Consider the following 24,032-nt stretch of genomic DNA (forward strand, 5'->3'; position numbering starts at 1 on the left):
AATAAATAAAATAAATGAAAAAAAAGTATAATAAGCAGGGATCGAACCCAGGTCGACAGCGTGATAGCCTAGAGCCTAAGTGCCCGAGCTACGCCGCCATCTCGACAACCGATCCAACAGGACCGGAATATAAGGGACGCCATAAACTTCAAATCGATTTTTCTCGAAAACGACTAAGCGTTGCGCCCTATCCTTTTACTCAAGTACTCTTCTGATAGAGTATTATACCATATAAAAATTTCTTTGAAATCGGTGACCCGAAGTCTGCGTCCTCCCCTTGTTAGACAAAATATAATTTACAACCGCTGATATCCTATCATCAATACCAGGTTTCATGAAAAATTGTTCAATAATTTCTCGCTTGGTAAATAATACAGTCGACATGGCTGCTTATTAAATGTGATTAATTTAAAAAAATTAATAATCGAAAATAAATCCAACCAATTCAAAATCTGCAATAAGACGCGCTCACTCACGAAAATATATATCGCGTAAATGTGTAGTATTAAAAATTTAACAACATTAATACAATTTTGCGGGCCATTTCTGTTGTCTCGTGCGATGAATCCGGTGCTATCACCACACCGTGGAAGGGAAGAGTGATAGAACGAGTAATAAATCGATGAACATAAGAAAAAAAATCAATATATTAGGAAGTCTCACTGACAACACGACGTAGCTTGCGCAAGCACATTACACAGTCGACTGCAGGTTTTAGATCGAGCCCGCAGCGTGGCGCGAGCGACGCGAGACAGAGACGGAAGAAAGAACGGATCAGAAAAAGACCCGAAAAGAACATACCTTAACACTTCCGCCTCTTTTTCAAAGCAAAAAAAAACATAGGAGAAATTACAAATACAGTTGTCTTTCACTGATCAGACCCAAATGTTCACGCATTCTTTGAAACTTATCTCTAGTTAATGCTTTAGTTAGAATGTCAGCGAATTGACAATCAGTAGGCACGTATTTGATACTGATCTCTCCATTTTCGTATTTTTCTTTCAGGTAATGATATCGGATGTCAATGTGCTTGGTTCTTTTATGATAATCGGGACTTTTGTTCAGTTTTAAAGCACCTTGATTATCTACACACAAAACCGCGCAGACATCCCATTTACATCCGATACCCTTTGACAATTTGTTCAGCCAGGTGATTTCTCTGGCGGCAGTGGCAGCCGCAACGTATTCTGATTCAGTTGTGCTAAGCGTCACCAGCTTTTGACGCTGAGAGCACCATGTAACAGCTCCGCCATTTACACAAAAAACATACCCAGTTGTGGATCTTCGTGTATCGAGATCATTTGCAAAGTCTGCATCAGAATAGCCAGTCAGCACACATTTATCCGCGCTTTTATATTGAATGCCCATATCGGTAAGTAGTATATGGCAGGTATGGGGCGTCACAACAAACCCCCACCACCTACCCCATATTTGACCCACTGACCTACATTTGGTCTGGCGTCAAAACAAATGACGTCACAGGGAGGGGAGGGGGAAAAGATGGCGGCAGTGGGTCCAACATGGCGGACGTCTACAAGATGGCGGCTGTTGACAAGATGGCGGCTGTTGACAAGTGATTTTTATTTTTCGGAATTGAGAAAAATCCAAGCTGGGTTCGAACCTGGATCGCTGGATTTCTAGTCCTGGTCCTAGTCTGCTGGGCTACCTATACATCTAATGATAGTAAAATGGTGTGTCGTATTTATGGCTATGGGACCTGGCAGGGAAGGGATGTATATATGCTGGGACCGCGTCTATATGATGTACCCCGGACTCTGTGGCAGGTATGGAACATGTAAACAAACGACGTCACACAGTCGCCTCTAGTCTGCGAAGGGAAGGGATGTATATGTGTTGGGGCCGCGTCTATACGAGGTACCCCGGACTCTCTGGCAGATATGGAGCATGTAAACAAACGACGTCACACAGTCGCCTCTAGTCTGCGAAGGGAAGGGATGTATATGTGCTGGGGCCGCGTCTATACGAGGTACCCCGGACTCTCTGGCAGATATAGAGCATGTAAACAAACGACGTCACACAGTCGCCTCTAGTCTGCGAAGGGAAGGGATGTATATGTGCTGGGGCCGCGTCTATATGAGGTACCCCGGACTCTCTGGCACGTATAGCGAACAAAAGAATGACGTCGCAGCGACGAATGGTCATTCGACTTTTAGTTTGATATTTGGTGTGATGGTTAAGGGGTCGAGCGCGCGATATTGCGTGAACGGGGTGAGCGTCAGCCACCCGTTTTCGCAGATTGAACGTGCTGTAAGAATTGACGATGGCGAGTGGAGCGTGCAGGAACATGCGAAAAGGGAAGGAAACAAATGCAAGAAATGGAATACAAAAATATGTTTATTTGCAACAATTTTTTTCTTAAAAGTACATGGTCGAACGTTATAGACAAAAATATTTTATTTATTTGGAGAGTTTTCAGAGAGTCATAAACAAATCCATATATGCAAGAAAAATGTACGTTCGTATAGATTACAATTTTCGCTGCAACTTGATTATCCGTACAATTTGATTGAAGTAAAGTGCAATTAATTCTAAAAATATTATTTCAAAGTATGTATCGAGAAATGTTAAATCTTTTAGTTGCAAACGTACATTATGTTGAATATTGTGACAATTAGTGTTTATAGTGTGTTTTACAATGTTACTTTCGATGAAGTTCTTGTTGGGTAAATTTATCTGTATTTCATTAATAAGATATTTAGAGCAATCATTAACACTGTTTGCGATTATATTTAACTGATTTAAATTAGCGTTTACGCAATCGAGTAAGTTTTCCAGTCCGAGAAAAGTAGTCTTTTGCATTGCTATTGCGTAGGAATATGTTCGTGGTTTCTTCGGAGTATGGATGATTTCTTCTGCAGCCAAGTTACTTCCCGAAGAAGGTTCTTCTTGCTCCTGATATTTTAATAGCAGGGCTCTTGCTCCATAGGTGGTGGTGAAATTTATAATTATCTTCTTGATAATAATAGAGTTAGACTTAACACTATTTCCATTTAAATAATCAGTCATAAGTTCCATGTTTTCTTGAAATTGCTGCCACTCCACCATGTTGAAGCAAATACCCTCGGCTCCCTTGGAAGTAAATTTAACAGCGGGTTGGAAATCAAACTCGTCATCGTTGATTGAAGTTTGCAACCCAACATGAATTTTTTTCGTATATGAGGAATTGAGTCCGTAAGTGGTGTTGGCTAACATCATATAATTTTGCTCAAATTTTTCTCCATTGAAGTATCTTGCTCCGGAAACGTCACCGCGCACTTCGTGATGTTCAGAATTTAAAATTTCTTTGCGTTTACTCATGATACTAGTTTTCACGTAGACACAAAATGAAATACAAAAATGCTGTATCTTCTTTATTGTTGCTGCTGTTGTTACTGCTGTTGCTGCTGCTGCTGAACCCGCACGTTCGAATGTCAGAAAACGAATGATTAAAATTTTTCCAATCGCATGGAGTAGAAAATCGGAAAAGTAGTGGGAAAATGCGTGCGCATAAAAATTTTGAGTCATCTGATTGGATACGATGTTTATTGCTTCTACATTTTCTCGAACTCTCTTAAAAACGACCGTTGATAAAAGAAGGAGTAAGGACATCGGTTCGTGCGCTGTTACATCCTGCACAGTCTCGCATTACAATTATTCGGAAAAAAATCAAAAAGGGTACAAAAGGAAGAGAAACTGAGGACTGAGGAATGAGAAAAAATTAAAATATTGCAGTCAACGGAATTTTTACGAGCTTTCATCCTAAAAAGCTCTAAAACTATAAATCTCCAATCCGATAAAACTATTTATTTACACTTGGACCCTGGAAAAATTACATTTTAAACATATGGAATCTAAAGGGTTAGACAAAAAAAAGATCGGAAATATCCGTACCGTTAAAAAAAGAAGCAATTTACAATAGGGTAAGCAAATGTAAACCTTTTTTATATTACATGTGAAAGTTTATTACTGTGAGTTTTCGAAATTAAGTTTTGCTCACGTACTAACTCTCAATTAAATTGTAAAAAGTTATAGGAAAAGAATATCGACATCGTCCGAAGGGTATTTTTTGTCTGATAAACCCTTCGAACACTAAAGTAATATACATCTTGTAAAGTTGCCGCCAATGTGCGGAAATCTTTGTGAAAGATGTACAACTTGAAACCGATTGATTTTTTTGATCCGACTGAAGGTATAAATAGGAGATTTGAGACGGAGAAAAATCGCATTTCAAAATTCTCAGTGTAGTGGACAACACGCGTCGTGTTTCTTCGTATCGTGAATTCGGGCGAAATTATCTTGAGTACGCGAAAATGGTTGAGAATTTAAGAAAAACCGTCGAGACATGCTTACTACTGTCACGCGCTTTGTGCGGACTCGATGTGAGCAGATATTTATCGCTGTTATCAGACAACGATGAAAAAAATTTTGAAGTGTTTGCGAAATTTGCGGGGCTGTGTCCTAGTGTAGTGCTAGCGGTGCTATTTCGCTTGGGGCATTTTGCCTCCTATCAGAGACTTGTAATCTACGCGGGTGAAGTTATCGAAATGAGAAGTATTTTCGGTGATGGAGAAGTGGAGGATGCGGGTGGGCATATAGCTTTTCTATTATTTTATTTTCATCGATCGATTTCGGAAGCGAGTGAAAACGGTGAGTTTATATTCCAATTTTTATTATATATATATGTATATATAATTTTCAAAAATTAAAAGAGTAAAATCTTTTAGGAGTAGAACATCGGAACGTATCGCCTCGCAGGATCGCGGGGGTGAGAGGAGTGCAACGTATTGCACGTCCTGAAGAGTATACTCCTCCTCACGGAATAAGGCGACGGGCTGATACTTCACCCGAAGCCGGACCCTCACGTGAGTCTTATCACACATTCTTTTATGAAAAATAAGCATTTCATATTGGTAAATTTTTTTAAAATAATGAAATATTAAATGTTTTTAGGGCGTGCACGTATCGAGCTCACACCTGAGCCACCTCTCGTTAACTTGGATAGCGAGAGCGAGGAAGAAGAAGTTGGAACTCACGAAGTGAGTTCATTTGACGAGGAAGAGATTTTTTCACCAGGTGAGTAATGAGAAATTTATCGCAGTAAGAAAATGGATAAAAATTTTTTAACCGCTAAAAAACAATGGTGAATTTTTTAGAGTTTAACCAAGAAGGTGAAAATACAATAATAATAGAAGATTCGGAGGAGGAGGAGGAGGATGAGGATGATGATGATAATGAGGTACAAGAGGAAGATATGGGGGAGGAGTTGAGTGGAACGGAAGAACAGACTCTAGAGGAACTTTTGAGGGAAAGAGGTAAATACAATTATACATTTTTACATAGATAACGCTTTCATACTCGAATACCTTTATTCTAACCGGAGGAAATTTTTAGGAATTGTTTTCCCGGAAATTTCTTACTCGCCGGAATATTAGTGATCAATGATCAACACGATCAACGGTGAACAAGAAAGGGAATAATCCTGTATAAAGGTGAGAGAATTTAATATGAAATGTATTACTATTTTTAATTTTAACAACGCGTAAAATTCGAGTATGGAAGTGTAAAAACAATAATTTTAAAGATAAACTAATTCGTTTGTTTTCGATTTTTCCAGTTCAGTTTGGTGGAGGAGGGGGAGAAATGGAAGAAAACACGCAGCAGCAGCAGCAGTCGGCGGAAAATCAAGCCGAAGAAACCGACGACAACGAGATAGGAGTTCGTGGGGAGGGGAGACTGGAGAGAGAAGAGGATGAGGAAGCGTTGTTTCCGGAGAATCAGGTTGGTGCGCCGGAACAGATCGCGAATCATAACGGGGATAATTTTAATTATTTAGATTTAATAAGGGAAAACGTGCGTGAGTTTAGAAATTTCGGTGTAGTAGGGAGAGAGGCTGGTTTTCGCCTTCGATCATTACCAGAGGGGGAGGAGGTTTACGCGTGGTTAGAAAACGCGTTTCGCGAGCTTCACGCGTACGCGGTACTTTCCTGTGTTCCCGGTGATTACATCGGACTTAGTTTCGATTCCCCGAATCTTTCACACGGGCCCGCGGGTATTTCGTTCCGACCATCTCGTGATTTGACTCACGAGAATATCTGGAACCTCGTGAGTTCGTTAGCTCAAAGCTCCGGGGGCTTGAACGTAGCGCAAGAATTCAATATCCACGTTTACCGTGTCACTCCTCCTACGGGTCGTGCGGGTAATGCGCTTGATATCGCTGGTAAACGCTCGATTTTAACGATATCCAACTCGGATAACTTATGTTTTCCTCGCGCACTCGTAACGGCGCAAATTTACAATGAACGTGGTAATTTACGTACGGGTAGCCTACAAGAAAGATGGAACGCCGTGAGATACCGTCATTCCTCGTTACAACGTGAGTTGGCATGTGATTTAACGAGGAAAGTCGGTATTACAATTCCAGAAGAGGGTTGCGGTATTCGCGAAATCGAGCATTTTCAGCAATATTTAGCCGCGGAAAACATCGCGATAATGGTTTATAGCGCGGAAACTTTTGGTCACGGGGGTAAAGTCTTATTTGATGGAAATGCGATACTAGCCTCACTACATCGCGAACCGGTCGCGTGTTTAAACATATTACATCACGCTGAATTGCGACATTACAGCGTTATTTTAAATTTAAGAGCCGCCGCGGGTAGCCGAGGTTATTGTGTACCGTGTAACGTCGGTTACCGCAGCGATGTAAGGGGACACCGATGCTCAAATAAATGCCCTCGGTGTTACGCGGTACCTTCGTGCGAGCGATTCGACGCGGAACGTATTCATTGCGAAAATTGTAATCGCGAATTTTTCAATCACGCGTGTCTTGAGCATCATCGTGCGCAAAAATCATACGATGGGCAATCGTCTCGTAGCGTTTGCAACACCGTATGTTTTTGCGAAGAATGCGGTCGTTTAATCGAGCGTAATAGACAACACGAATGCGGTGTGACTTACTGTTCAACGTGTCGTTCTGCCCAACCGTTGAATCATCTTTGTCACATGCTTCCTCTCCCTCACAAAGCTAATTTCCGTACTAACGACACGGAGCACATTTTGGGAGAGGGAGGAGAGCAACAACAAAACGCGGGTGAGTGCGTACTTAAAACAGAAAGTCGCGTCGCATTCGTGTTTTACGATTTCGAGACGCGACAGGATGACACGCTTCAAGGTACCGCGAGTGTAAATATTCACGTACCTACACTTTGCGTCGCGCAGCAGATTTGCGAAACGTGTGCCGAGATTGAGGATACTTCGGTGCGCTGTCGGTGGTGCGGTATTCGTGAATACATATTTCGTCGTGATCCTGTAAAGGAGTTTGTAGATTTCGCGACACGTCCGACTAAATATTTTAAACACATAATTTGTATAGCTCATAACGCGAAAGCATTCGATGCGCAATTTATCCTACGCTATATTGTTGAGAGCGGAACCGCCTTAGAACCGCGGGTAATCTTAAACGGGACGAAAATTGTAGTACTAACAGTGGGACATACGAAATTTATCGATAGTATTAATTATATGCCAATGCGTTTATCGGAGTTACCGAAGGCTTTTGGCCTGACGAATACTTCGGACAAAGGCATTTTTCCGCATTTATTTAATACCAACGATAATCAGTCATATGTCGGTCCGTTGCCGGATATTCGATATTATTCACCCGATAGTATGAATACGAACGAGCGAGAAAAGTTTTTAGCGTGGCACGCGGAAATGATTCGTACGAATTATGTGTTTGATTTCGAATGCGAGATATTGCGTTACTGTCGCAACGACGTGAATATTCTGAGACGCGCGTGTATGTCTTTCAGAAAGATTTTCTTGAAGTGCGGTCGCGTGTGTCCGTTCGAGGAATGCACAACAATCGCTTCCACGTGTATGAGGGTTTTTAGAAAAAACTTTTTACGTGAAAGAGAAATTGGAATAATTCCACCGGGCGGGTACAGACGCGCGAATACCCAATCGCGGAAGGCGCTTCAGTGGCTGGTGTGGAAGGAGCGCGAGCTCGGACATAACATCACCCACGCAGGACGCACTCGGGAATATCGTCTACAAGACGGCACGCTAGTCGATGGTTATTACGAGTCGGTGGAAAACGGTATAACACACTATCACGTGTTGCAATTCCACGGTTGTTTTTGGCACGGATGTCCGTCGTGTTTTAAGATTAATCGCGATAGGGAACTAACGGTAAACAACGAACGCGGCGATACGATTGATTTGCGTTATGAGCGCACCATCGCAACAACGTATCGTCTTCGAAGACGGGGGTACTCGGTGATAGAGAAGTGGGAATGCGTCTTTGATCGCGAAATGATGGAAAATAGGGAAATGCGTGAATTTTTACAAAATCACCCGATGATAGAAATTGAGCCGCTCAACCCGCGCGATGCGTTCTACGGTGGACGTACGGGGAACATCGTGACGCGGTACGAGATTACGGATACGGAGAAGATACGTTACGTGGATGTGTGTTCTCTGTACCCGTACGTACTGAAAACCGGGGTTTTCCCGATCGGACATCCCACGGTGTACGTCGCGGAGGAATGCTCGACTCTAATTGGCATAGGACCGTGTTACAATTTTGATTCCGTCGAAGGTCTCGTGCGTTGCAGGGTACTCCCTCCGAGTGATCTCTTTCACCCCGTATTACCCTATCGCGTGCGTGGAAAGCTACTATTCGCGTTGTGTCGCAGTTGTTGCGAAACATTTTCACACGAAGAATGTACCCACGAGCCGTCCGAGCGAGAATTCGAGGGTACGTGGGTATCGCTTGAATTGCGCAAAGCCATCGACAAAGGTTATCTCGTAACGAGGGTTTGTGAGATTTGGCAATACACCACAGCTCGCTACGATCCCGATACACAGCAGGATTATTTACGGAATATATAAACACATTTTTAAAATTGAAACAAGAAGCCAGCGGATGGCCGAGCGAGTGTGAGGATGACGTGTCTAAAGAACAATATCTTCGCGACTACGAGAAAACCGAGGGTGTCGTTCTCGATAAGCAAAACATCGCGAAAAATCCTGGTTTGCGCTCGGTCGCGAAGCTATGTTTAAATTCTTTTTGGGGAAAATTTGGTCAACGATCCAACCTGCCGAATACCGAGATCGTAAAAACTCAACAGCGTTTAGCGAGTTTACTCACGAGTCCTCAGCATGAGATAATCGAAATATTACCCGTAAACGAGGAAGTGATGTATGTTTCGTGGCGACTGCGAGAAGAGCTGGACGTACCCTCGCCTCTTACTAACGTAGTTATAGCGGCTTTCACGACGGCACAGGCGCGTCTTGTATTATACGAATATTTAGATAAATTGAATCGTCGCGTTTTATATTACGATACCGACTCGTGTATTTACGTGAGCAGCGGTGTCTCCGATGAATACGAAGTGCGTAAAGGTAATTTCCTAGGCGATATGACGGACGAACTCGAGAGCTATGGTCGCGGTAGCTATATCGAGGCGTTTGTATCGGGTGGTCCGAAATTTTACGCATACGTGGTTCGCACAGCGGAAGGGCAAACGCGAGAAGTTTGCAAAGTAAAGGGCATAACTCTAAATTTCGAAAACTCACGCTTAGTTAATTTTAATAGTATTAGGGAATTATTATTACGTAAAGAGCGAGAAGGTCAAGAGAAGGAGGAGGAAGGGACGGAGTCGGCAACGGTAGAATCGCGTTCGATAAATCTATGTTTCAGAGCAATTCGACGTACAGCCTTTCACGAAATAATAACACGCGACGAAGTGAAAGCTTGCACACCCGTGTTGCTAAAACGTAGATTTCTCGACAGTCGTTGTTCCGTCCCTTATGGATATTTATCCGAACGCTAATTGTTATTTCACGATGCTGTTCCTTCGCTCTATTTTATTATTTAAATAATTACACGCATGTTTTCCCTATATATGTAAAGTTTATAAATTTTTTTGTAAAAAGTAAATAAAAATTGTGTTGTAAAAATAGAATAAGAATAGGCTAAGAAAATGATAAAATTATAGAAAAAAGTCATGTAAAGATTTAAGAAATAATAAAATTGTTTATATTTTATATCGTTTTTGCTTTGTATTTATATTCTGAAAAAATAATTCTCCAATGATTTTTCTCCAAGTTTATTTTCCCCTTTCTCTCTCTCTCTCTCTCTCTCTCCCCACATACATTCACGTAAAACGACTATTTTTGCCCAATTCTTTCCGTGGAAAGCAGCTTTTCATCGTGGGGGAGTATCATAAGCTCATGAACTCACTCCCCCGCGCGCGCAGGCGCTGACGCGAGCAATTCCGCTTGTTCAGCATTTACGCTTGTCCAGCTTCTCCGGTCTGAATTAGCTCGTAAAAGACCGCCGCGAAGTACGCTGGCGCGCGCGCACCTCCGCCGCGTAATGCCCTCTGCCGCGATGGTAAGCTTACTTCATCGTACCGTTACACGGCTTTTTTTATGTTAGTGAAGACACGAGCGGTGTTCATTTCACAAGATGGACGTACGCTGGAAACATCCCTGGACGGCTATTGTCAGCGGTCCCACCGGCTGTGGTAAAACGGTCTTTGTAAAATCCTTTCTCAAATATTTACCCGAAATGGCCGATGTTTCTTTTGAAAGAGTCTTATTTTATTACGCCGAATGGCAAGACGCATATCGTCAACTACAATACATGTTTGCGAAAACAAAAGAGAAAGTGGGAGGACATGGAAGAGGGGAGGGTAAAATAAAGAGAAATATAATCGAGTTTCGCGAAGGGCTACCGCAAACGGACGATTATTCTTGCGATCCTCTCGCACCAAAATTGGTGATAATCGACGATCTTATGAGAGAATCATCCTCGTGCGACGTAATCGTGGATCTTTTTACAAAGGGTAGTCATCATAAGAATCTCAGTGTTATACTCATCACGCAAAATCTATTTCACCAGGGACGTGGACAGCGCGACATATCTCTTAATTCTAACTACATAACCGTCTTCAAGAACCCGCGCGATCGCGCTCAAATTCGCCATCTCGCGCGACAAGTGTACCCCCATGACCCAAAGTTTCTAGAAGAAGCATACTTTGACGCAACCTCACGCCCTCACGGATATTTATTACTCGATCTGAAACAATCGACTCCGGACAAATATCGATTTCGGACAAACATCTTTCCCGACGATGCGTTGCATTACGTCTACGTACCGCGCAGATCATTCTCAAGCGTATAAAAAGTATGTACTTGCGTTCGCGTGACGTCAGTTGCGAGAGACTTTCACACGATGAAAGAAGCGGTAGCAGCGTCAGACAGTGCAACGAAAACCGCTAAACGTTCGATCGGAAAGAGAAACGTTTGTCTTCTAGAGGCATTGTGTCATCTGAACAAAAATCAACGCACCTCCTTCCTGCGAACCGCGGATGAAAAATTTATTCGCTGTATTTGCGAATGCGTTTTCAACACACTCAATGGTAACGTTGCGCTCGAACGACGCGAAAAAAATCGTCTGAGCAAATACAAAACAGCGCTGCGTCGTATCGCGTCAAAGCGTGGAAATTGGAAGAATAAAAGAAAGCTATTGGTACAACGAGGTGGATTCTTATCCTATATCATCGTTCCTTTATTAGAGGCCTTATTTTCGCGATTTATAGACAGGGCGACGGATTAAAACACAAGAGAGAAAATAATATTGAGCGTTATGGAAAGAGCGAAAAAAATGGTTTTAATTTCTACGGAAAATCTCGAGAGAATGCAGCGTCAATTACATCATCCGCAGCCGACTACCGACGGTGTACCTCTGGTGGAAAACACATCGGGGAACAACGAAAGCGCTAATAATAATAATTCCGTGCGAACTCCCGGGACCCCTTTATCCAGACTCGATGCGGAGTTGAGTCAAATTCTTAATTCACCCTATCCGAAGGATGAAGCCGAGAGATGGAAGATGTACAAAGAGGTTCTTTGGCGATATCTTCACTTTGTACGAGTAGCACGAGGACGACGAAATCAAGAGGACGACACGCGTAACGCCGAGGAAGAAGAAGAGGAAGAAAAAGACGAAAATGCGTTGGACACACGTGAAGGAGTACCGGCGCACGATCTCACGGGCTCATTCGTTCCGGACTCTAGTCGTACGAGAAGCTTCCCGAAAGAACACGACACAAGTCTCGAGGTGATGAAAAGCGTCGGAAGAATAGTGGAAAGCGTACCGAAATCTTACCGTGCCGAAGCTCGCTTACTAACGAAACACCTACTCGATAAAACATCGTCGAGTAGAATTAGCTGGGATGAGCAAGGAGTCGTGACTATAGACGGTAACGTCGTAAAAGATTCAAATATCTCAGACCTGATAAACGAGGCGATGCGCGATAGAAAAACCGTGAAAGCCGTGGGAAGAATTCAGTTCGCGCGGTTACTTCACGACTTGAACATTCCCTCCACACTAGTGAGAAATAAAAAATTATTAGCAGTCGGTTCTTCGCAAAATATCGCGAAACTTAGCGGTCCTACGGCGAGTTCCACTCCTAAGAGAAACACGGATTCACCGGTAGCGAGACGCCTGCTCGATTGGAATAAATTGGAATGACGGGTCTTGAAAAATTGTACTATGATCCCGAGCATTATGCCGGTTATTCGGCTGTTGATAATCTGTTTCGCGCGGCGAATTTATCCCGTAACAATGTCGCGCGATGGCTCGAAGCGCAAGATGCGTACACACTACATCGTCCATTGCGACGGAAATTTCCACGAATGCATTACAACGTAACGAATATCGACGATCTGTGGGAGGCTGATTTGATCGAACTCCGAAATCTCAAAAGTTACAACGACGGATATGCGTATTTACTCGTGATTATCGATGTACTTAGTAAATACGTCTGGGTAGAACCATTGCGCGACAAGACGAGTAATTCCGTAATGGGAGCTTTTCAGTGCGTGCTCTCGAGAAGTAACGGACGCGTACCCGTATACCTACAAACGGACAAGGGTAAAGAATTTGTCGGGCGACCGCTACAAAAGCTTTTGGAAGAAAATGACATTCGTTTTCGTGTAGCCCGCAATCCGGATGTCAAAGCCGCCATCGTCGAGCGCTTCAACAGAACGTTGAAAGAACGAATGTGGCGTTATTTTACGCATAAAAATACGCGACGCTACATCGATGTTTTGCAAAATATCGTAAACGCCTATAATCACACCCGTCATTCGAGCACCAGAATGCAACCGTATGTCGTTACGAGAGAAAATGCACGTATCGCACGTGAAAATATAACGCGCCAATGGAGGAGCAACGACGACGAAGCGAACGAGAAACGTCGAAAGGCTAAATACCACGTCGGTGATCTCGTTCGTATCAGTAGAGCAAAAGTCGTCTTCGAGAAAGGATACGAGGCACGGTGGAGCGAGGAGATATTTCGAATTCACCGTATACTCGATTGGCGAAAACCACGTGTGTACGAGCTGAGCGATTTAGCGGGAGAAGTCATAGACGGCATTTTTTACGAACAAGAATTGGCTCGGGTTGAGAAAAACTTGCAGGAGGAGGAGTTTATCGTCGATCGTGTGATAAGAAGTCGGGGTCGCGGTAATAATAAACAGGTGCTGGTTAGTTGGCGTGGTTATCCCAGCAAGTTTGATTCTTGGATCCCTGCTTCGAGTTTAACCCCGCTTGTTCGAAATGAGGACGGATCAATTTCTCTTGATTCTTCCCAGCAATAGTAGTATGCGCTATTTTCCGGACAATGCAACCACTTCCTTCATTACAGAATTACCCCATCCTATACACTTACACGGCGAATGGGAAGTCGCGCTTAACGAGATCCAATTTCCCACTACTTTTTTACACATAAATCACGGTGAAAATGTCATTAGATTCGTCGATATTGAAAATGGTCACGAGACGAGGAAAGGCGGGACGACGTTAACGTCGACGCAAGGAGTAATACCGAATGGTATTTACAAAAATATCGAGGAACTTATCTCCGCTATTAATTCAGCGTGCAAAAATGCGAATTCGCATATTAATTTGACACTAGAAGACGCTAGTGGTGGTAAAATCTTGTTCGAGATTACATGCGATGAAAATAAATGCAATCTGGTTCATCATATGAACGTTTCCGATAATCTTCTACGAATACTCGGTTGCGGTGGGGCCCTAACGACTAGTGAAATCGAATTCTATACAACACTTACTGCAACTAATCCTAATTCCAAAGATATTTTTACAGCACCTTTTATCAAACTCGGGTTTAAAAGAGAACAAAGAGGGCGCGCTGGAAATTTCTATACTCTCGAACCGCACGGATTGCTGCGCGGTATTCCCGATAAACTCTTTGTTTATTGTGATATTTGTGAACCTTATATAACCGGCGATGTGCAAACTCCACTTCTTCGAATAGTACCGGTCGAGCTGCAGCATTACGGCCATTATTACGCGTACGGAGCGAATCAAGTGAAACATTTCTCCGTCCCGCATTATATACCATTACGACAAACGTATTTTCGTAGGATTGAAATAGATATAAAAGATCAATTCGGAAAAAGAATACCATTCCAATCGGGAACGCTGACGGTGACGTTGCACTTTAGACGTTTCCAGTAGGAAAAAATCAGTCAGAAAAGCCGCACGCTATGACTAGACCGGAGGACCATGAATATTACGATATACAAAACGGAGGTCGGAGTGAAGGAATCACACGAGTTTTTGTCGGAGCACCCTATCAACGAGGACACGGAATCGGTAGTTTTCTCGGAGGATTATTCAGGAGAGCGCTTCCTTATCTGAGTAAAGGTGTACGAGCGGTTGGTAAAGAAGCTTTACGCGCCGGCATTAGCGTGATGGAGGATGTTGAAAATAATACACCGTTCAAGGAGGCGGTCAAATCTCGTTTCAAGGAATCGAGTGGAAATCTCAAAAGAAAAGCCCAAGAAAAAATAACTAGCTTGATGAAGGGTACAGGTTATAAAGTATCAGCGAAAACAGCCGCGCTTCAGTTTCCTTTCTTCAGTCACGAAAGACGCATCGCGGTTCCCAAGTGTCGTCGTCCTCATCGTCAGACGAGCAAAAAGAAATCGTCGAAAAATAGCAGCGTGCGAAGGAAAATCACGAAGAAAAAAAAGACAACGAAAAAAAAGAAAATTCGCACAGCGGCTAGAAAGACCAACAGCAAAAAGCCATCCGGCACCACGAGGCGTCGTCGAGTCAAGAAACGTAGTGTAGCCGACATATTCTCTTAATCAGTGCGTGAATTAGGAATTTACGGAGTATGTCCTTTCTTCATACACATTCAAACGAGTGTTTAAAAAGTGAACTCGATCTCTTTTCTTTACCACTCACACAAACCAGCATCGAGAGTTCGCAATGGATTTATTACAAACCCGTAACGTCGCTCGCGGACGACGCGCCTATAGAATTCGTCATACCCGGTCATGGAGAAGATTATCTAGATCTCACGCACACCATGCTGAGCCTTCGCGTACGCGTAGAATCTACCCCCCTAGCAGGAGGTGGTACCGCCGTTGGCACCCCCGAATTCAAAGTAGGCCCTGTAAATCATTTACTGCATTCCATGTTCAACCAAATCGACATATATTTCAATCAAAAACTCGTGTCGCCCCCAAACAACGCTTACGCGTATCGGGCTTACATCGAGGCGTTATTAAATTATTCTTCACCCGCAAAAAACTCCCATCTGACCTGCTGTCTGTGGGATATGGATACCCCAGGTTTAATGGACGCCCTCCTAGAGTCGCAAACCCCAAATCAGGCTCTCGTGAGACGCTCGCGTTACATTCGAGACGAACAGGCGCTAGATCTCATAGGCCATCTTCACTGCGACGTTTTCAATCAGGATAAATTCTTAATCAACGGGGTGGAAGTTAGAATGAGGCTCGTTCGCTCGAAAGATTCGTTTTGCCTTATGGAATCTAATTCACTGTCAAAAATACGCCTTCTAGACGCTAGTCTGCTCGTTAGAAGAGCAAAGATAAGCCCTGGTGTGTTACTCTCGCATGCGAGAATGTTGAGTAAAACCACCGCCAAATATCCTCTTACAAAAGTCGAGGTTAAAACATTTACGATTCACGCTGGACTCATAGGGGAATCGATAGATAATGTAATACTCGGACAACTGCCAAAACGTGTAATAGTCGGTTTTGTCGATAACAGAGCGTTTAATGGTGATAGAAAACTGAATCCGTTTAATTTCAAAAACTATGGTATAAATTTCTTTTCTCTGTATGCCGATGGTATGCAAATTCCCAGTAGACCGTTACAACCGAACTTCTCGAAAGACGAAGGCCTTTACGTCGAAGCCTACCACACGCTCTTCTCGGGAACCGGCATTCACTTCTTGAACGAGGGAAATTCTATAAGTAGAGAGGATTATGGCCAGGGCTACACTCTTTTCGCTTTTGATCTTACCCCCGACTTGTCCGCTCATTGCGCCGGACATTGGAATCTCGTGAAACATGGTAGTTTGCGATTAGAAGTGAAATTTGAAAAGGCGCTTACCACGACCGTTAATTGTATCGTTTACGCAGAGTTCGATAACATTCTAGAAATAGACTCCTCTCGACAAGTTATCGTCGATTTTGCCGGTTAGACTTTTATAACACCAAACCCCCGCCTCCCACCACTACTACTACACACATTTTTCCCTCACGTCTGTTTTCTTAAATGGTGTGTGAAGCAGCGGAAACAGATTCAGTCCTGTTCGAGACACGAACGTCGTCGCTTCGTTTAAAAATAAAGAGTGAGTACTTGGACATAACTATGGATATAGTCATTGATATACAGGGTTTCCGCGATGCCGCCGAGAAGTTTATTCCGAAAGAAGTAGCTGTCGTTGCGATTAACTCACCAATCATCGGACACTGGATTATGACGCCTCCCTATCCCTTTGACGATTTACCCGATAAATCGAGACGAGAAAACAACTGGCTTTCGCGAAATTATCACGGTATCGAGTGGTTCGATGGTGAAACTGATCTTAAATGTTTCGTAATACAACTACGTGAAATAACACGTCGAGCGCGCTACATCTATAGCAGGGGGCAGGAAAAGGCACACTATCTGAGGCGTCTACTTTCCAGAAACGTATATAATCTAGAAGGAATTTCTCCGGCATTTAAAAATTTACCAGAAGTCAAAGAGAGCGGACATCGGTGCTCTCACCACGGCTTTCGATTTTGCTCTACAGACAAATTTCTTTGCGCGTTACGCAACGCTTGCAAATTGAAACGCTGGATAGTCACTCAAAACACTAGCAGCGAGTGTAGCATCGTTTCGAGCTGCGATGATCTTTCTCATGAGAATTGGAACGTAAGCGAAAAAACCGACAGTGCTGTTTTTATGAAAAAGAATAAAAATCTTGATATAATTCGCAATATCGAAGCGTGGCGTAACGCTACGGAAGAAGAAGAAGAAGAGAAGAATCAATCACTTTATTACATTGCAAAAGATACACCGTACGTAAAGAAAGAAGAAGAATATCCTACCGATAGCTACGCTCAACAAACCATCCCCGTTAACACACAATCATTCGAGAACGTCTACTCTTTGCGTAAGGAGGTAAACCCCTGCGACTCTACTATACAAATAATTCCTCGCACGCGAGCACCGTCTTGTTACGCGACAAATGAATTCGTTGGAAATCTTACACGCGTTGCATCGTCTCAATGTCAGATATGCGGGAGTCTATCCTGCCGACAGACTACCGAGGGTGTGGACGAGGTCGACAGCCATTGTCGCTAATACAGACGAACATGACCGCCCCGGAAGACACTGGGTCGCCTTTTACATCGACGAGCATGGTACCGGCACATATTTCGATAGTTACGGAATCCCGCCACACTCGGATCAACGATTTCATCTGCGACTTCGACGAAATTCCATCACGTATCGATGGAACACCGAGCAGCTACAAGGATTTTTTTCGCAAACATGCGGTCAATATTGCTGCGTGTTTCTTTACTATTTGTCTCTTGGTTACAGCCTTCAGCAATTTCTTCGTCTTTTCACCGATGATTATAACCAAAACGACAGACTGATAGTATGCTTATATCGCAAAATTTTTCTTTGCAAAAAGAATGAGCAAACGAAACTACCTACTAGTACTTATTGTAATATTCAACGATGTATTTTTAAAAATTTAAAATAAAACATTTTTTTCATATATTTAACATTTCTCGATGCGCGCTTTGAAATAATATTTTTAGAATGTATTCAGTAAGTCGAATAAAATATTTTTATATTTTGACTGTAATGTTCAATTATGTATTTTTAAAAAAAAATTCCAAATAAACGATTTTGTATTTCATTTCTTGCATTCGTTTCCTTCCCCTTTTCACATGTTCCTGCACGCTCCACTCACCATCGTCAATTTTTACAGCACGCTCAATCTGCGAAAATGGGTGGCTGACGCTCACCCCGTTCACGCAATATCGCGCGCTCGACCCCTTAACCATCACACCAAATATCAAACTAAAAGTCGAATGATCATTCGTCGCTGCGACGTCATTCTTTTGTTCGCTATACGTGCCAGAGAGTCCGGGGTACCTCATATAGACGCGGCCCCAGCACATATACATCCCTTCCCTTCGCAGACTAGAGACGACTGTGTGACGTCGTTTGTTTACATGCTCCATATCTGCCAGAGAGTCCGGGGTACCTCATATAGACGCGGCCCCAGCACATATACATCCCTTCCCTTCGCAGACTAGAGGCGACTGTGTGACGTCGTTTGTTTACATGCTCCATATCTGCCAGAGAGTCCGGGGTACCTCGTATAGACGCGGCCCCAACATATATACATCCCTTCCCTTCGCAGACTAGAGGCGACTGTGTGACGTCGTTTGTTTACATGTTCCATACCTGCCACAGAGTCCGGGGTACATCATATAGACGCGGTCCCAGCATATATACATCCCTTCCCTACCAGGTCCCATAGCCATAAATACGACACACCATTTTACTATCATTAGATGTATAGGTAGCCCAGCAGACTAGGACCAGGACTAGAAATCCAGCGATCCAGGTTCGAACCCAGCTTGGATTTTTCTCAATTCCGAAAAATAAAAATCACTTGTCAACATCCGCCATCTTGTCAACAGCCGCCATCTTGTCAACAGCCGCCATCTTGTCAACAACCGCCATCTTGTAGACGTCCGCCATGTTGGACCCACTGCCGCCATCTTTTCCCCCTCCCCTCCCTGTGACGTCATTTGTTTTGACGCCAGACCAAATGTAGGTCAGTGGGTCAAATATGGGGTAGGTGGTGGGGGTTTGTTGTGACGCCCCATACCTGCCATATACTACTTCGGTAGTACCTGACAGATATGCAAGAACCCGTTTTGCAGCTTGCCAATGATTAATATTAAAATTGTTAAGAAATCTGCTAAGTAGACTGACCGAGTCTAGGCAATGTCTGGTCTTGACACTAAAGCGACAAACATTAATGAGCCTATGAGCTCTCTGTAAGGTACTTTACATTTGAGATCGCATTCATCTGCCGCGTGCAGTTTTACAAATGGATCAGCTGGCACACTTACAATTTTGGCATCTCTCATTCCAAATTTGTTTATAATTTGTTCAATATATGTACTTTGATTAATAAACATGATTTTCTCGCTCCGGTTACGATTAATTTGCATACCTACAAAGTTACTAGCATCACCAACAGTAATTGCATATTTCTTGCTTAGTTCTTTTATAATTAGATGTAAAACAGTCAAAGACGCACACGCAATCAGACCGTCATCAACATACAGAGCTAAATATACCTTTACATCGTTAAATTTACCAACAAACACACACTTGTCGCCTTCGCATTCAAAGAAATTGAATTTACGCAAAAAACACCAGTTTGAAAAACGATTCGCGTATAAACAATTAAACGTTGCATTTTTTGAAGCTTGTCATTTGTTACTTACAAGTTCGCCTAGCATTCGACGTGCACGTTGTTTTACGAATAAGTGAGTTGAAAAAATGGCAGAGTATACCGCAGAAGAGTATGTCAATATGTTGATTGAATATGGAAGAGCCGGAGAAAATGCTCGGCTAGCGGCTAATTTTTACGCCGGACGATTTCCCGAACGCGAACGACATCCGGATCATAAAGTGATTTTGAGGTGTGTTCAACGGGCTAAAGAGACAGGCAGTCTCTTATTAAATCGGCGGAACGCCGGTGCAGCGGTAAACATCCGGGTAAATGAAGAGGAGAGAATTCTTCAAGAATTTGAAGAAAACCCCGGAACCAGCATTCGAAGTGTGGCTCGATTGCTCGAACTTTCGCGATACGCGGTGCACCGTACTCTGCGTCAAAACGAATTGCACCCGTATCACTATCAGAGAGTGCAACAGCTTTTGCCGAGAGATGCGGAACAACGAATCTACTTCTGTGAAGGTATTTTTATTATCTTTATTTAGTGTTTTCACCTTAAAACATGTAGCTAAATATTAATTATTAACTCGGCAAAACGCACAGGATTTCTCGCTCAGTGTCGGCGGAATAATTTTTTCCCCGACCGCATATTATGGACTGATGAAGCAACATTCACACCGAATGGTGTATTCAACAGCCATAATTTTTTATATTGGGCAGAAGAAAATCCGCACGCCGTTCGAGAATGTAGATTCCAATATCGCTGGGCGATAAATGTATGGGCAGGAGTATTTGGGAACCGAATTGTAAGTAATAAACTTTTACTTATTGTTAGTAAAAGCTAAAGAAAATTTTCTTTCTTTAATCATTTATTTTGATAATTTTTTCAGATCGGTCCTTATTTCCTGCCGCCTCGTCTAAATGGAGAAACATATAATAATTTTCTCCAAAATCAATTGCCTGCTCTTCTTGAAGATGTTCCTGTTCAAGTAAGAGCAGACATGATTTTCCAACACGACGGAGCTCCAGCGCATTTCTCTCGGCAAGTACGCGAATTTTTAAACGCGCATTATCCGGACAGATGGATGAGTCGAGGTGGCCCAATCATTTGGCCGGCGCGATCGCCAGACTTAAATGTTTTGGACTACTTTTTATGGGGTCACATAAAAAGTTTAGTCGATCACAGGCGTGATGGTACGGAAGCTGAAGTAGAAGCAGCAATTCGCGCTGCTTTTAATACCATCACGCCAGATATGGCGTATCACGCATCGCGCAATATTATTCGAAGAGCCGAACTCTGCTTACGAGAACGAGGAAGGCACTTCGAACAATTTTTGCATTAAAAAATATGAGAGTGGATTGGACCTACTGGGGATACCACTATAAAAAAATGCGCCGTATTATCTACCGCAAGGTGGTGTGGAAACGATAATATTTTCCATATCATGATACAGAGAGAAGAAAGAAAAAAGTATGGCACACCCGTTTTAATAGCAATTAAAAATATTCCATTTAATATAAAAGTAATAATTTTTTTTGTCAAGAAATAATTGTTTTAACAAAAATTCGATAACACACACATTATGTCGCGATGTAATAGTAATTCGATAATTTAAAATTATGTCTAGATCATAATAAATGTATGAATTAAAATTATGTTTCGACATAATTTTAATTTATTAATAAGATTTGAATTTTTCTTTACATATTTTTCTGAAAACATGTATTTTTTTGAAACTTTTGTATTAAAAATAGAATTTTATTTTTTATTATAAAGTAAAACGGCGTGTCATACAGAAGAAAATGAGAGAGAGAGAGAGAGAGAGAGAGAGAGCGTGTGAGAAAATTCAAGAAAATATTCGACGCCGTGCTGTAAGATTACGCGCCGCTCATTATTGATAGCCGCTCGCCGCTCCTCCCACTGCTTCATCGCGCGCCTAGCGACCGCGTAGCGCTGGGACGTCCTTCTCGCCGCGCGCGCTTTACTCGCACGGATTCGCTGATTCTTTTTCGTTAATATCTCCGTTATTATTTCGTAAATCAAAAAATGGTAGAGGACTTTTCTATACTCGGTTTGATCTGCCCTACCTGCGTATGAGCGGTGGGGCGATTATTACCAGACACCCTGTATAGATATTAAACGTAACGCACAATGGATATAAATTCATATGACACATTTATATTTTATATCTTATTTGTATCTACATTATGCGTTACATTTAATTTCTTCCAAATTTTTTATTTTTCTAAAAAATATTTAATATTTTGTTCCTAATATTTTTTTCCTAATATTTCTTTCATTGTGTGCAGGCCTTACATTATATTCAATATATTACAATCTATATATATAAAATTCGTCTATATTTTTTATAATATTATTATTGTATAAGCTATAAAATGTGTACATTATGCAATATTTATATGTTTTAGATTATCTAAGATGTCAACTATACAACTAATAGAAGAATTGATACCTTTTATGCTAGTTGCACAAAGAAAAACAGCAATTCCTCATCATTTACGAGTAAAAATATTTACTTTTTCTTTGAATTTTTTCTCTTTGTTTGTTTTTAATTTTCATGATTTTTATTATAGATATTTGCAACACTCCATTTTGTAGCATCTGGTTCCTATCAAAGAAAAGTAGGACAGGACTTTTTATCATGCATGAGCTAAACCTCCATCTCTGTTTCCATTCATATTACAATAAACGCAATAAATAGGATTATGGAACGTTGGATTCTGTTTCCAACCTCAAATAGAAGAAAAGAACAAATTAAACAAGAGTAGGTATATAAATAATATACATAAAGTTTTAAAAAACAAGTTTTTTACAATCTAATTTGATTTTTATCAGATTTTTTGAAAAAACTGGATTCCCAGGAGTGATTGGAGCTATTGATGGAAGTCATATTACCATTTTTCCACCACAAACTCAACGAGAGCATCTTTTTATTAATAGGAAACTATATCATTCACTGAATGTGATGATTGTAAGTAGAAAAATAATATAACATGAGAGAAAAAAAATGACAAAACTGTTAAAAAACACTTTGTAATAATGTTAAATGAAATATGTTGTAATAAAAGATATTATAAAATTTGTATTTATTTATTGTTTTTTTCTATTCTTTCTAGGTCTTTTCCTACAATAATGAAATATTATTCGTAAATGCAATGCATGGAGGAAGAACGCATGATTCCAGAGTCTTTCGTTCATCGCGTTTATTCCATTATTTTGAAAGACAGCAGGAAGCAGGCGAAAGAGGATCATGGCTTATAGGTAGTGTGAATAATAATTTAATATTATTGACTACCTTTTAAATATTCTTATTTATTATTAACATTTGTAATTGTAACTATTATTTTATTATTTAATATTAATATTATTAATATATAATTTAATATTAATATTATATAATTATTTTTATAATTTAATATTATAACATTGTGCGTTTTAATATGCTTTTTAGGAGATTCTGCATATCCGCTCATGCCTTATCTTTTAAAACCGTTTCTAAATGCACCTGTGGGGTCGCCAGAGTTTAGATATACAGAACATTTTACAAGAGCACGATCTTCTGTAGAAAGATGTATGGTGTATAGGTACAGGTGTTTTAAAAGGTTGATGGCGATGCTTACGTAAAGAAAGAGCATTGCATTATTAGCCAGAATTTGCAGGTATTATGCATAATTTCTTTATGAAAAAACAATCTTCTTTTTAGTATTTATTATATAATATTTTGTTTTTAGCTCTTATTGTAAATGCATGTTGTGTTCTACACAATATTGCTGTAAAATACAAAATCCCACGAGATAAAATATATTTAGAGGATCTAGATCAAGAAGCACCAATACCATATAATGATGTTAATATAAATAACGCTGAACAAATACGAAGACAAGTTGTTCAATGGTATTTTGAATAATGTATTTTAAACATACATATACATATACATGTTGTTTATAATGACTTATGACTAAACATTTTGTTATTTAAATTATATAATATTATACTATGCGCACTTGCTAAAAATTTTTTTGTTGCAATAAATCTCTATTTTTTTCTAATACAAGAATAAAAGAAAATGTTTTTCCGTACTATCTCTTCATATTTTTATCCTTGAAACAATATGCAACATATTTTTATTTTCATAATATGTTTAAAATCAAAATGTTCTTAAGCATATATCCATT

The 24,032-nt window shown here is 41.2% G+C and overlaps 2 protein-coding genes, 1 long non-coding RNA gene and 1 pseudogene across 3 annotated transcripts; all 4 read left to right on the forward strand.

The window, feature by feature from the left end:
- Positions 1-6,966: 6,966 nt before the first annotated feature.
- Positions 6,967-9,885, forward strand: LOC136997750 (uncharacterized; annotated as a pseudogene).
- Positions 9,886-12,537: 2,652 nt separating this feature from the next.
- On the forward strand, positions 12,538-13,671 carry LOC136997898 (uncharacterized). Its single transcript, XM_067349299.1, has one exon. The coding sequence runs from the start codon at positions 12,538-12,540 to the stop codon at positions 13,669-13,671; it is 1,134 nt and encodes a 377-aa protein (XP_067205400.1).
- A 1,547-nt stretch (positions 13,672-15,218) lies between these two features.
- On the forward strand, positions 15,219-16,556 carry LOC136997899 (uncharacterized protein F54H12.2-like). The gene has a single exon (XM_067349300.1). The coding sequence runs from the start codon at positions 15,219-15,221 to the stop codon at positions 16,554-16,556; it is 1,338 nt and encodes a 445-aa protein (XP_067205401.1).
- A 5,121-nt stretch (positions 16,557-21,677) lies between these two features.
- On the forward strand, positions 21,678-24,014 carry LOC136998284 (uncharacterized). Its single transcript, XR_010888881.1, has 6 exons — positions 21,678-22,359; positions 22,431-22,621; positions 22,693-22,828; positions 22,974-23,118; positions 23,309-23,516; positions 23,589-24,014. It is a non-coding gene; the product is annotated as an uncharacterized lncRNA (long non-coding RNA).
- The last annotated feature ends 18 nt before the right edge of the window (positions 24,015-24,032 follow it).

The sequence above is a fragment of the Linepithema humile genome, chromosome 2, assembly GCF_040581485.1.
Source record: "Linepithema humile isolate Giens D197 chromosome 2, Lhum_UNIL_v1.0, whole genome shotgun sequence".
In the NCBI taxonomy this organism is placed as follows: domain Eukaryota; kingdom Metazoa; phylum Arthropoda; class Insecta; order Hymenoptera; family Formicidae; genus Linepithema; species Linepithema humile.

Bases quoted from the DNA above. Each gene is read 5' to 3' on its own strand.
- LOC136997898 (XM_067349299.1), top strand. From the start codon at position 12,538: ATGACGGGTCTTGAAAAATTGTACTATGATCCCGAGCATTATGCCGGT.
- LOC136997899 (XM_067349300.1), top strand. From the start codon at position 15,219: ATGTCCTTTCTTCATACACATTCAAACGAGTGTTTAAAAAGTGAACTC.